The 14555-nt window shown below is 35.0% G+C and overlaps 1 protein-coding gene across 3 annotated transcripts in view; it reads left to right on the forward strand.

Annotated features, from left to right (window-relative positions):
* TTC27 (tetratricopeptide repeat domain 27) overlaps window positions 1-14555 on the forward strand; it is a 113735-nt gene that overhangs the window by 11251 nt on the left and 87929 nt on the right. For all 3 annotated transcript variants that reach the window (XM_005526905.2, XM_014255941.2, XM_088052982.1), the window contains 4 exons: window positions 5090-5230; window positions 7905-8007; window positions 10271-10435; window positions 14215-14351. In XM_005526905.2, coding sequence (XP_005526962.1) covers window positions 5090-5230; window positions 7905-8007; window positions 10271-10435; window positions 14215-14351 — 546 coding nt within the window. The remainder of the gene's footprint in view (window positions 1-5089; window positions 5231-7904; window positions 8008-10270; window positions 10436-14214; window positions 14352-14555) is intronic.

The raw sequence follows: 14555 nt of genomic DNA on the forward strand, positions 1-14555 counted from the left end.
TTATGTTTCTTTTAGCCTGCTCCAAGTAATGTCACTAGATTTCAGCTTTATAATATCTCATTTACTTCAGGAATATTTTATAAACTGTTACTCTTATTTTCAGAACACTTTATTGGATTAGTCTTTGTTTCAAGGGTATATAACTGCTGCCATTTCTATCCTTGGAAAGTTTCACCTCTGGATCAGTGACATTGCTTCATTTCTGCTCCCAGTTAACTTCTTTTCTTATGAGGGAAGTAAGGCTACATGAGACTGTAATTAATTTTAGTGAAGAATAAATAAAATAGCCTCTTTAAGATGTGTTGCTAGTAGGGACCTCTTGGATGTCTTCAATGAACAATATTCATGAGTATGTGTATATTATTTTCCTTTCCTCAAATTAAATCTAGCCTTCTCTCTAAACTATGGTTACATTCATATACTCTATTAACGTTTTGTTTTATGTCCTGCAGAACTGGGTTGTGATTTTCAGAGTCCACATAAAAGTAGCATTTTATTTATTAGATGTATTTCAGTTTTCTAAAATAACTGAGACTTTACCACAGCAGTTAATATTCTGACTGATACTATGCTGATTTTTTTTTTTTAATGGGTGAATGTGATAAAGGAAGATTAAAAAGTGCTGAATTCTGGTTAAAATGGACTAGCAGTTCTTGTTTTGAACTTGTTGGAGTTAGACTAAAACATTATTAATGAGCTCAGTGCTTAAAATAAGTGGCTTATAGTAACGGGCTCCTTGTGTCCTAAAAGAATTGTCTCTGCATGTAAGGGAATAAAAGGTACAAAACTGTTGAAGTTGGAGCATATTTATTCTGCCTTAAGTTTCAGAGCTTCTATGTATTACCTCATAGACCTGAGCTCAGTATTTCCAGTGGATGACCTGGAAAAGAATGTGTAGTAGTACTAATGAAGACCACTGATGATTAAGAATGTTGTGAGGGCAAGCTGCTTTATTTGTTGTCTGATTTCATATTCACAGGTAGAATCTGGTAACAGTGAGAAGCTCTATCTGGAAGATCTCAATCTGTTAATTGATAATGCATGTAAATAACTGGTAGGAGTCCTCCAAATGTGTCTTATCAACAGTTCCTGCTCTTCTTTTTGTAGCTTCCAGGCTGACCCCAAAGAATAAGTTTTGGAATACATTTGAATAATTTTTTCCTTTATTTTAAGGACATTTTATTTCCTTAATAATAAATATTTTTATTTTATTTTTATTCTTTATTTTTATATGCTTTATTACTCCTTCTTTTATGCATTATTTGATCCTTTTGCTCGAAAAGACAGAAATATTGCCATGCCTCTCTTGACATCTGTAGCCATGTTCATAATTAATATGAAATACACCAATGTGCTATGTAGCACTACTGTCTCAAATCCAGTATGATTCCTTGGTCTTGTATTTCAGTCTGTTGTGAATTCCCTTTTTCAGGCCCAGATGCTTGGCTTCCATTAGCATGAACTAGCTAGGAAGAAAAAAGTCTGTGCTTGACCAGCAAGATATAGGCTTTGAAAATTATGCAGATTTCTCCCTCTTGTGGGGAATGTAAGGATGGATGATAAAGGCTGAATTCAAAGGCAGAGTCTTGTAAGCAAAGATAATCTGCTAAAGTAGCCCACAGTCTTGCCCTGCATTTCCTTGCTATGAATTTGGAACAGAAGGGGGGATCTTAATGCAGTCACTTGAAGAACACCCCCTTAATAGCAGAACAAAGTCACCCTCGCAGGGTTTATGAACAAGAGCTATAATAACCGAAGTACTTCTTCGACATGTTAACACTCTCAGGCAAGACTTGCTTGCACTAGTTCACCACAATTATCTTCAGTCTGGACCTCAGCTCTCATAGGTTACCTGTTACTGATTTGGTTTGTAAAACTGGAGACTGCCTCCTGTGTAATCTTTGCAGCAAGTTGAAAACGAAAGCAGTATTTCCATTGCCTTAAAGGCTGAAGAGTGAATTCTGTTTTCAAGGACCAAAACTTTGGCAGGTAACCTCAGTATATCCTCTGTTAATCTGGAAGGTAGATCACCTTAGCTTTGCTAAACGATGAATTGTTGTGCAGTAGTCTTTGAATTTTTAACAGTATGAGACACCCAGTATATATGGCTTAGTAGCCACATGCAGCAGCTTCCTGATCTGATAATTTGTTTGTCTACACTCCACCTTTGCTTCCATTTAATCAAGTCTTCCCGAACTTTTAGCCTGGATTTATCTACTTCTTTATGTCTGCACTTAGCTTTTTATATATAGGGGAAAGATCCCCAAGATAGAAAGAGTCAATGAAATGTTGCAAAGGCCGGAGTGGTTCTCAGTATAAAAGTAAAAGCATGCTGAATGCTCACTTTGCTTCTAGTCACTATCATTAGCAAGATAAGAGCACTAATTCCCTTAACTAAAAATCTTCTACGCTCTATTTTTAGAGCTATTGAATGTGAATGGCAGGAGCTTTCTTCTGATTTTTATCATTACTCAGGTGGCACCAGTTATGCTGGGAAATACTTTTGAAATACTGTGAAAATTTAAATACCTAGGAGTAGTGTCCAGCTTGCAGTTGATTCAGGGCTTTAGTAGTAATAACTTAAAAGTAGCCATTAAGTTACTGTTTGGAAGTTGAATATAGAAACAGCTGTGCTTCAGAGATTAAAATATATGGATCTAGAGTGAATTGAGCTAAATTTGTGTGTTTTGTGTGTTAATTTGTGATGATCAAACAGAGCCACTTGCAGGTCTAGCAGAAGCTGGATGACTACTCCAGTGATTTCTCTGCCTATGTTCATGAAGGAATTATCTAGTATATGTTTCTGTGCTTTAAGAACATTACTCCTGAGTAAAATAATTACACTTTGTGATGTCAAGTTTGATGAATAATAGAAAGCCTCAAAAAATCTAATCCAGGATTAGGTCAGGAGTGTTATATTAGCAAGTCCTGGGTTGTGGCTGTTTTGAAGTACATGAAGTTTTTGAGCTACAAGATGGGTTCAACACACTATATATTTAGGTGTTTAAACACAAGAACACAAGCTCAAAATTTATTTTTGCTCTTAGCCAGTGTTCTAGAGATTTTGGTGGACTTTAATTCTTGACTTTGCAGTCTTTGAAGCTGTTACACCATAAATGTCTACCTCTTATTTGTAGCTGTTCTTTCACCTTAAAGACTACCTCAGGGCAGTAAATTCTCCATGGATAATGCAGTCTTAGAGCATAGGCTGGAAAAAAGAATGTTGGTTTAGACTTTCTCAGCTAAAGGTAAAGGATGTCTGCTTTTCTGGATGGGATTTTGTTTCATGAAAAAGGACATGTTTGTTAAAATAGAAGATAGCAGTTCTTTGGCTCTGGGGAGTTCTTGTCTTATTTTCAAGGCCGTAATATGTTACCAACTTTCCCTTCTTCCCCCCTCATTCTTTGTTAATGTTACATTAGCAGGACTGGGTTTTGAAGTGAAAGGACCTGAAATGTGAATTTGAGATGAAATTGTTACTACAGTGCTTAAACAAGTATAGTAACTAGCATTGCAAGGCTGGTTTTGAAAAAAGCTTTATAACAAATCTCCTTTGCTTTCCTGTTGAAAATTTTGTGTGTGGTCTACTTTGATTATAGAAAGAATCAACAACATGCAGATAGGAAAAAAGTTTACATTAAACTGAAAATTGTATTGAGTGTCCCATTGTGTGTGTGTATTTGAAAAATTCATCTTCAGAAGTACTGATTGATGACTTTCCCCTCTGAAAATTACTGATGTTGATAAGGTTCTTCCTTTCTGAATGGCCAGAGGTGGAACAGATCTGGTATATTTCCAGCTGGCAGTTTCTTTCCTTTATTCTCAAGTGGTTTGTCTGACTGTTGAGATCATAATTTTCCACAGTGGGATTGAAATGACTGTGGTGATGTCATACAGGAATTCCCCTTTGTCCCAAATCATTGTCTACCAAGTAGAAGTATTTTCAAGTCTAATGCAAACTAAAAAAAAGCCGTAGTAAATCAGAATAAACTTAAAGATTACTTTGTTATTAAAAAGTGATGTTGGAGATTGATGTAGCTTAACAATTTTTGTCTTCAATGTAACCTGTTAATACAGGTATTGAAAAGAGTTTCAAATAACTCAGGAATTATGTTATTTGTTTAGTTGAAAAAGCTGAAATGTGATTCAAGTAAGTTATATCTTGGTCTCATAGACTGATTAAGAATCTTTCTCAGGCAAGTGACTTCAATGCCAGCTGTCATTTAACCTTCTGTTCTGCTTTTTCCCTTCCATTCCCTTTTATATCAGCTGGAAACTAAAACCCTATTTTTTTGTTCATTAAGGATATCTGTCATATGAGAACCAGGAATAGACTGATAAATGGACATCTCCCTGAGCCTGAAGATAAAGTGCTTTAATTTCATTAAAAGGGAGGGGAGAATAGGTTACTGTCAGATGACAATCACCACTGAGAGAGTCCCTGGAGAGCTACCTCAAGGCCATTAAGTGAAAGAGTTACTGTGGAGAACATCATACAGGAACGCATCCAAAGCAAGAAGAGGTTTTTATTTATCAGACAAAGGGAATAATAGCTCTGATATTGCTGCTCTGATGCCACTCCAACAGGAAGCTCCCTCTGGGGAAAGAAAATGATAACACATACTGACAGCACTGCAGGAATATCTAGTGTATTTCAGTGCTGTAGGATTAATTTAATTCTAAAAGTGTTTTGTTTCTGTGATTGCAAATTTAATGGCATGGACTTACCAGCAGCTTTTCTCCTTAGATCCCGGGAATGATTATATTACTGGAAGGTGTTTGGGGTTACTTGACTGGATGACTCGTGCATTTCAAGTGGGAGGAAATCGATGTCCTGCAGATCATATTGATGTAGTGTATCAGGACAGCAAGAAACAGTGCTGAATTTACCATGATTTGGTAAAAGGTTGAAATGCCCAAGAGATGGAGTTTTTGGTTTTGTTTTGGTTTTGCTTTTTGGTTTTTTTTATGTTTTGAGCAGACTCTTTCCTTAAATACATTAATAGCTATTTTTTCGCTTCCAAATAACATTATTTTTTAATAAACTTAAGTTTCGTGAAACGTGTCTTTTTTTCCCCCCTTCCTTTAGCCAAAAATGCTGCATGCAACCATTCTGAAGATGCTGGTTCTAGACGGTGAATCAGTCTATACCTTGACTTCTCATCCTATTTTGCTGCTTATAGCCAGGGTAATCCTTGTGAATTCACGACACAAACTCACATCTCTCCAGGTAAGAAGTATGTGACTAATGAGTATGACTACCAGCTACTCCTTAATTGGTTCTCTCATTCTTTTCTTCATACATCATGGAATAATTTTGACCTCCATTTCTTTTCATATAGCTCTGAGGTTCTTCCCTCTAAGACAGTTTGGGACAAAGTGATTGCAATTAATCACAAGTATCATCTTCTTAAAGATAAGCTGTTTACTCACTGTCTTCCCCAAAGGAAGGTGTCTTCATTAGCTGGGAAAATGAGAAAATTTAATACAACAAACTTCATCAAGACACATACTTTGTGGTATTATTTTCAGGGGTGTCTCGGAATGCCCTATAATGCAGCTTACATAGCCTATACTCTTTTAAACAAGCTTTTGGATACTGTTAACCATTACTGTATGAATTCTGAGTCTAAATCTCTGTTGTGTATGTGTGTTAAAAACAAGCAGACATGATGAAGTACCTTTTAGAGGGTCTGTACCTCCGTTGTAGTTCAGCAGCAGCCTGGTTGGTAACAGGGCTCTCTAGAAGTGGGGGACTTTTAACAGCAGCAGCTTCTCTTTATTGAATTCCAGTTGAATAGAATTTGGCTAGAGATCAAAATGCCACATGGCCTCTCTTTATGCTTGGCTGACAACATCCATTCCCAGCTGGGTCTTTGTACGAGTGATGAATTAAACTGTGTGGGAGATGTTGGCTGTACTGCATTTCTGGAAGCCAAGTTCTTCCATCGTTTTCCCTCTTATTCACAGATGAGTGCTGTTGAATTTCAGCAACTGGGTCAGTCAGGGAAACAGAAAATGTACCTGGTATAGAGAATTCCCCTGCTGCCTCCCCTAAGAATGACATAATGGGGGGCTTTATTCTGCAGGGTTGAGGTTCAATTATTTGTGTCTACATCAAGTTTGAATAGTAGTACAAAGGCAACAGCTGATAGGAACTACTTTCATCAACTGGTTGGTGTAGCAGTTAAAGCTTACCATTCTTTTTCTTTGCAGTTTGATTCAAAGGTGGCCTCTTAATACTTTTGCTGCTTTAATAGTAGTGCACACAAATTTAAAACAAGGTAAAATACTTCAAGATGTATTTTCTAAAGCATTAATAAAGCCTTGTATGCTATTCTACATGTAAGAGTAAATGCTTAAAAATCATCTGCAAGTTTTCAGCTTGGCTCCCAAAAAACATTGAGGATAGAATATTGTACACAGCTCAGCTGGCTTATCTGAAACTTGAAAAATATATTCTCACTGATTCTAGCATTTCTAAGTGTTAAGCATAAGGCCTCAGGAAATTGAATCATTAAACTGGATACCCAGTTGTGTGGGAAAATTAATACTTTATTGTATAAAGCTAAACTCAAGTAATTTGAAACTTGTTCTTTAAATTGCCTTTAGGTTTCTAAATAAATGATGAAATGTTGGGATCTGACCTCTTTCATGAAGACTGTTTTTATGCTTTACTCTGTCCAGCTTGATATCAAAAGTCATCTTTCATTGCTCCTGGAAATGGATGCTATTATTCTTTTTGATGGTTCCTTTCTAAGGACATTAGAATCAGCTCCATGTAATTAGTTTAGATGTTTGTGCTTGAATACTGCACAGCCCTTAGGTCAGTATTAAGCATACCTGCATATAAAGTTCAGAAGATGGGTGCTTCTAAAGCAATCAGACATCTTTCATAGAAAATGATTGAAAAAATTTTCATAGAAAATGGTGTGCTAGCAGTACCAGAATAAATAGCAATCATTAGAGCTTCTGTAGAGGTATGCTCTACATCCACAGATTATAATTTTAAGTATAATTTTGGGACTAGAGTATTAAAATTAACTTTTCCATGCATTTTCTCCTTTTCCAGTTAAGAGACTGTGGGGAATTTATACTTTGTGTACACAGCTTTCTAAAATCAGGTATATTCCTGAGCTGTGTTTCAGCTCTGCCTGCTATAGGGTGATTGTTTACTGCAGTAACATCTTTGCCCTTCTGAACTTCAACATACAGACATTAGGACTTTTGATTGTGATTGTAATGTGTTCCCAAGAGCAATTCTGCTCCTATTCTGCCTCTCTCAGGCTCCTTTATGCTGCCACCTGAAGAAATAAAAAAACAGAACAGGAAAAAATGCATAGAAGGTCAGCAGTGGATTATCAGAAATACTGAATGGCTTCCATACAAACAGTAGCTAAATAGTTTAGTACTCTTCAGGCTGGAAGATTGCTGAAGAACGAGATCATGTGACACAAAAGATAAGTAGGAAACAGCTGGATTTGGGGTTTTGGTTTTATTTTGATCCTTTTCTGTTACAAGTGTTAGGAGCTGTGAAATCAAAGTAGCAAGTGGCTGCTCCAAAATAAGTGCATGCAAGTTTTGCTTTTTTTCTGCTGTTCACAGCATTTCTTACCACATGGTGGTACTAAAGATTTGCAGGGTTCAAAGAGAAGTTAGAAAAATTAATAGAGGGAAAATCCATCATCCCTTGGAGTACTGTAGAACTGCCTGTATATGCCCATCTTTACACTAGGTTATGGTTGCTTTTTTTAATAAAACAGGTATTTTGGACGGGTTTGTATTTTTTAGAAACTAAAATTGAATAGACTACAAAATACTTTAAAACCACTTTACATTTTTCCCTTTGTTTTCTTAATGCTTGATACTTGTTATGAACTTGAAATATCCATATTTTCTTTCAGACGTTACCTTGGTGGACTCTAAGATGTGTAAATATTCACCAGCAGTTGTTGGAGGAGAGATCACCTGAGCTATTTACACTTGCCCAGACCTGTATAAAACAAGGTGTATTTCTAATTACTTGTTTTATTGGCTTGCAGCATCTCTTTTAAGATAGCACAGGGGAGGAGAATTTGTAGTCATACCTGTTACAAAGCTTATCAGACACATAACTGCAATCAATCAGTAGAGGGAACAGAATTTCACTGAATTTGGCATGGACTTGTAAGGCATATGCTCTTTTTCAGCCTCTAAGATGAAAATGTGGTTGTAGACAAAGTTTTTTTTTTGACAGTGACTTGTTTTGAGAATCTTGGATATGGTTCTCAGAGATAAAGGATGTAAACTACACCTGAATCTGTAGTGAATTTCTTTCTGGCAATTTTTGCTGCCTGGTGCCTCTTAACAGTTTCTTTATTTTCGCATAGAAGCCATCTTGTATTTAAAACAAGTACCTTCATATTCCATGAAACAAATACTTTTAAACCTTTTAAATTGTCTTTGATAGGGCTTGAATAACCCACTTGCTTGTCTGTATCAAGTTCTCAAGAAAACTTTGTGTTAGTTACTAGAGAAAAAGACCTTCAAATTTAGGAAAAATTATATTTTTCTTGAGTGTTAGGTGAATATCATCAGCTGAATAGAAGACAGCTGCAAGGATTCTCTGCTGTTCTGAAGCAGCCATTATATAAAACAAATCTGACTCAGTGCACTTTCCAATCCCTTTGGCCATGTGCCAGACATGATATGGGGTGCCAGAAGGATGTCTTAAGTTTGGGACATCAGTGCTTCTGGGCCACTACATCAGTATTAGTAATGAAGTGAAGCTTTCCCCAAAGGTCATTGAAGTTTCAAAGCGCCTAAACTTACGGAGCGCTGTGAGGAAAAGGTGTTTAGGTAGTGGTGAGACTGCTTCTCAGTGTGTCATTTGAGTTCACCATATGGCTTCAGCACAAGTACTCTTGTATTCAGCTCACTGAAACTTGCTAGCTGCAGAAAATCTAGTTGTAGTGCACGATTAAGCACTATAACTTGATTTTTTTCATTTGAAATTGTATTGTGTCAGTTCAAAAGTTGTGGTTTTGTGTGGTTTCCACTTGTACCTGCATGTCCAGTATTTTGTAAGCTTGGAGTAGTATTTTTGAAAAAGTTGTTACTAGGCAGGATTTAGCTATGCAAATTTTCATTTAAATGAATTTAAAAAGCTGTGTAAAAACTATATCCGAATGTAGTAGCTTTCTATATTAAGTGAAAGGTTTTGAGGATTAACAAATACTAACAAAAAAAAAGCCTAGGAGGTTTAAACAGTAAAATCTGTTTGTGCTACAGTTAGCTGCCAGTCTCTAAATTAACAAAAAAAAAAAATAAAATTCAGAGAAAATATTGTTAAAATCCTTGATAAAACTATTTTTTCATAGTAAGGCTTAACACCATTAATAAAGCTTGTTAGAAAAATTAAGCATCCATTAAGAACCACAGCTTCAGTGTCTATAATATAGATACATTATGTCATATAATTGGGTAATCAGTCCTTTTTAAGTACTGTGATGCTGTGAGCTTTTTTTGAAAAAAAAAAAAGCTTATTATCTAAATATTTTTGCAAAATACAAAAATAAAACATGAAGCAAAAAAACCCAATTCCATTTAAGAATAATTTTCATTAATAATTTTCAACTTAATGATCTGTATTTGCAGGAATATTCTATTGTAATTTCTTTGATAAAACTTAAGTATATAAGAAATGCAAATGCTTTTATGCTGGATGAAAAAAATGTCAAGTCTTCTTTCCTAAAAACTTCAGATCTATTCAAAAGTTATTTTCTCCAGTTCAACTTAAGAACATGATCTTTATCATCCAGCAAGTCAATAATTATTTAAAAAACAAAACAACAAAAACTCAACACACAAACGAAAAACGACCAAACAGAAATTATAAATTCTGTTTATAAATCCTAAGCCACCATTCAATGCTCAGTCTGCTGTTGAAACTTTAATTTGAGGCTTTCTACTTAAGGGATGGGTATTAGCTCAATATTTTGTTCTTATGTTTTTTAGAATGTCCAATACAATTAGAGTTGTTTATCTTCTGCAGTGATATTTCCCAGTTCAGCTTTGCTGTTAAATGTAAGCAAAGATTGAACTTTTCTTTTTTCTGGTAGTAATTCTTAGATATAAAACTTGTAAAATGCTTTAAATCACATATCTTTTATGCACTGTCAGTGAATTTTTAATTGTGTGAAGACTTTCTCTCATGGTATATTAAATCTATTTTTAAAATACCATTCTTCTGAACTGCATTCTCACCTCTTTTCTTTTTCTCAATTTGCAGTGACAGAAGCAGAAGCTTTGTTTAATGGTGGTGAAAGCTGGCACTTAGCAGTTCAGTTCCATCTTGAGTCTGCCTATACATATTTGTTTTACTATGAATATAAAAAAGCTAAACACTGTTTCAGTATGGCTAAAGACATAACAAAACTGCAGATTAACCTTACAGGTAAGTTTTGCTTGTAAAGTCTATGAGGATGATTGGTTGGACCAAACTAACCTCTGTCTTGATGAGTTTTTTTGTGACATATCCAAATAATAAAGAAGTATACTTCAAAAAAGTCTGATGTTTAACAGGTAGGTGTTACTTGTCTTCCAAGAATTAGTATTGGAAGAGAAATATGGCATCTAGTTAAAAAATCATTCCTGAATGGGTATTTGAGGAGTTGGGGTATTTAGTGTTTCATGTCAAATTCTAGGTCTAGTTGCAGCTGCTCATTCACAATGAATATTTTTTTGTTTTGATTTGTTTGGAGACACTTATAAAGGTGTCTGCATGATGATTTGATGCAGTCTTTTCACCTTTTTGTTCCAGTAGCCTAGATCTACTCCATGTAAATACCTTTTAGAGGTCAATCCCAGGCCTGGTATCATCACAGGAAATAAGTAGGGAAGTCAAATTTCTGATGAACAGAAATCACAAGGATTCAATCACTATGGAGACTTTATAGTTATCCTTTCAGAATCAATTCTTTGGCATCAGGAGGATCAGATTGCTGCACTTACATGTATAGATATGGGTCTGTGGTCTAGCTGGTCCTGCTAGGCAATCAAAATGGCATAAAATCACACCTTTTCTGTGTGAGAACTTATGACTGTACCTGAGTAGAAATGTAAAAAAATCTTTATGTAGTTATTTCCTGTAGACTTACTAGTGAAGAGTGCTAAGGAATTGAAACTTGCAGCTTCCTTGCTTATGATATCGCTCTATGTCACAAGGCTCATGTTCCTTCATATCTAGGTTGGAGCTGCAGCTAATCCTGTTTATACCATGGAGCAGTTTAATAATTTAATTTTAAAAACCCCAAGCCATCAGCAGCAAAAAAAAAAACCTAAAACACACAAAAACCCAAATAAAAACACAAAGAAACTCCATGCTCATTTATTCAAATGTTTTAAAAGCTTACTTTGAAAGATCTATAATGGAAATAAAACATAATCCTTGATATCTGAAGGAAAAATATACATTTCAATTGATCCTACACTTTCTTCCCTGTAAGCAACAAAATCTGTGCATGTGGTGTGTTCCAAATGTGGCATTTATTGCCAACTTGGTATTATAAAGTGCTTTTCTTTAAAATTAGTCAAAATTTTTCTTGTTTTCTTTTTTTCTTTAAAAACATCAGTACCTATAATGATACTCCAGCTATATTAACAGAGAACAAGTAAAATCAAAGAGATAGGGGGTTAATCACTGATAGTCTTCATGTTGGAATTACTTTTTTTTTCTCCTTTGAAGGAGATCTTCAGAATTTGGATTAATAATTTCCTTAAATCTAACTTAGAAAAAAACCTTGTTTGGAGAAAAGAAAAGTGTGGATGCAGTGGAATTATTTATATTTTTTATTACTTTACCAAGAGGTTATGATAGTCCCAGAGAAAGATTGTGGTGATACAGTATATTAGAAAAATGTTGTGAAACTCCTAAATGTTCTGTGGTTTATCTCCATAAATCTATTAGCATAGTTATGTCTAACCTGAAGGCAAATGAACTGAACTGAACGTGTGGGAATTGTTGGCATTCTAGACAAATTCATTTGACATGCATGTTTGGGCTAAATGGGAGGAATGTTACATCATCGAAAAAGACTTTGGTTTAATGTAAAATCCAATCTCTAGCAAAGACATTTTTAAGGCTTTTGGGAGGAATTTCCTTTTTAGGAAGGGATTTGGAGAAGTTTATATGCATTAATGATTATAATCCTTACTTGCTGAGTATTGTATTGCAACATAGAAATATATATTGTTCTTAAACCAGAGATTTTAGGACCAATATTTTCCAAAGTTATTTCAGTATTGTGTGAATAAATCATACTTGGTTTGTACTTCGGTACAAGTGTACTTGTACGTTTTTAAAGTCCCATTAATCCAAATATGTGTCGTGTTCATCTTTTATTGAAAAGCATCATTATGCCCCTCACAATGAGTCATAACCATCAATAATTCTTCAAAATAATTTCCAGTATAAGAGAACACTATGATCTTCTTGCATATAAATTTAGTGAAATGAAGGGTAGTAATCCAAAGTAAATTTAAGATCATCAGATCTAGAGGACTAATAATTCTGAACTCTGAGATCTGTATATTTTTTTCATGCCCAGTAACACATCTCTGGGCACTTTTAATATTGAACACTGCTGTACATGATGGAATAAACCAACCCAATTTTTTCTCAGCTTTAACACATGTGATACTTACTTTTCAAGTGAAAAAAAAACAGTGTTTTGTTCCTGTAATAGAAAAGAATTCTTAGGTTTAGAAAATGGGGTGTGAGGTGTTTGCATACGAGAGCATAAACAAATCACAATTTCTGAGTGGTAGTAAGCAATTTTATTGGTATCCAGAATAAGTTTGCAAGTGTTTGCTTCAGCTGTTTAGGCAGTAAGACGTAACAGGAAGTGAATTACAGCATAGTGATAACGATTTTCGAGCAATATTAAAATAAGTAAAATTAGTATGAATAATTAGCCAGTATTTCTCTCTGTGTGTCTCTTCTCTGCAGTGTGCTGTGTGATTTTCAAAGTGATATTTTAATTTCTTCATAAATTCTTAATACAGGGCTTTTCCACTTAAAGGGGTAATTGGCAGAAAAGGAGAAATCAGTTTAATATCTGGCTTCCCTACTCATCTCTTTCCAGTTTCAGGAGCAAAAGTGTGTGACTGCTATTTCAATGCCTCTGCTGGATGATTTTTATGGACAATAAGTCATTTTCAGGCCTTTGTCACATAAGCAATCAATCATCTTTACTTCAAAGGTTTTATATACTGAAAATTTTTCAAAATAGTCACAAAAATAAGAACATTATTTGATCTTAATTGGTTCTGCAAAAGCAGCAGTGGATTAGCTCTCATTCCTCCATTTCACACTGTCTGAGCATTGTGTCACAGTAATAATGAACAAGCAAACCTCCAAATTTTATAGTGTAATTTTTAGGTCCATTTTGGTTAGGAGCTAAAATCCTGTTATTTTAAGTTACTGTCCTGAAATTACTATTTTATTTCTCTGCATTTTGCAAGCAAGTTGCTAACAGAAGCAGAACAGACATGTTTTTCCTTACAATTTGGTATAAATGTCAATTACCCCTTTAAAAATTGTCAGTGGGTGCAATAAGGAACATGAAGAAACAACACTGAGAGGAATTTCATGTGCAATCTTAATATTGGTTAATTCATTTTACAGCCTTCATTGGTTTGCTGTTTCACTCACTCCCAATATTTTACAGTGTCTTACATGCCATATTCTGGTAACATCATGTCTGCAATCCTTCTTCAAAGACCTAATTCTTCAAATGAAGATTTGAACTATTTAAAATGATGGCCTGTAAGATATTATGGGATTTTCATTTGCATAAATGTCTCCAAGTAGTCACTAACTTCTAGCAGGCAAATTGAACAATTGTTTCTGCTTTATTGCTTGGAAATAAGCAGGGAAGTGATGAAGCTTGATGACTGTGAGTTTTCAAAATGCTGGGTTATGGGGAATTTAATTAAAAGCAGCTTTGAAAGACCTATATAGCTGTGTTTGTGTGTTTGCAATGTGTATTACTTTGTATGTTTGCTGGCAGTGAGAACACTGCAAAGAGATCAAGCAGAGTTAAACCAGTAAATTTCATAGGTTAATTCTCAATGTATTTCTTTGTTTTGTCTGGGGTTTTTTTGGCAGCAACTCTAGTATATGATTAGATAACTGATTTTTAGTGTTCTTTAATATAAACATGTTTTCTGTAGGTGCTTTGGGGAAGAGAACACGGTTTCAGGAAAAATACGTTGCACAGCTTATTTTGGATGTCCAAAGAACAGATGGATTCCTCCTTCCTCACAGTGAACTAAGTCCAGCTCCAACACCTCTGGAAAGCTTAACAATAGTATGTATCTGAGAAGAATTGTTTCAGTTTCTTAGAATGAAAATGTTTTGAGGCTTTTGTTGGGTGTTTGCTAGGGAAAAGTGTGTTGTGCCTAGAGAAACTTAGCTGGGGTTTTTGAAAGTTTGTGGAAGAGCTGTGGGGCAGTAATTTGCCTAATATTAAAGGACATGAGGTAAAACAACATATGAATATCTGCAAGACAGA

The sequence above is a fragment of the Pseudopodoces humilis genome, chromosome 3, assembly GCF_049639895.1.
Source record: "Pseudopodoces humilis isolate 2021_Gansu_Grassland_sample_001 chromosome 3, ASM4963989v1, whole genome shotgun sequence".
In the NCBI taxonomy this organism is placed as follows: domain Eukaryota; kingdom Metazoa; phylum Chordata; class Aves; order Passeriformes; family Paridae; genus Pseudopodoces; species Pseudopodoces humilis.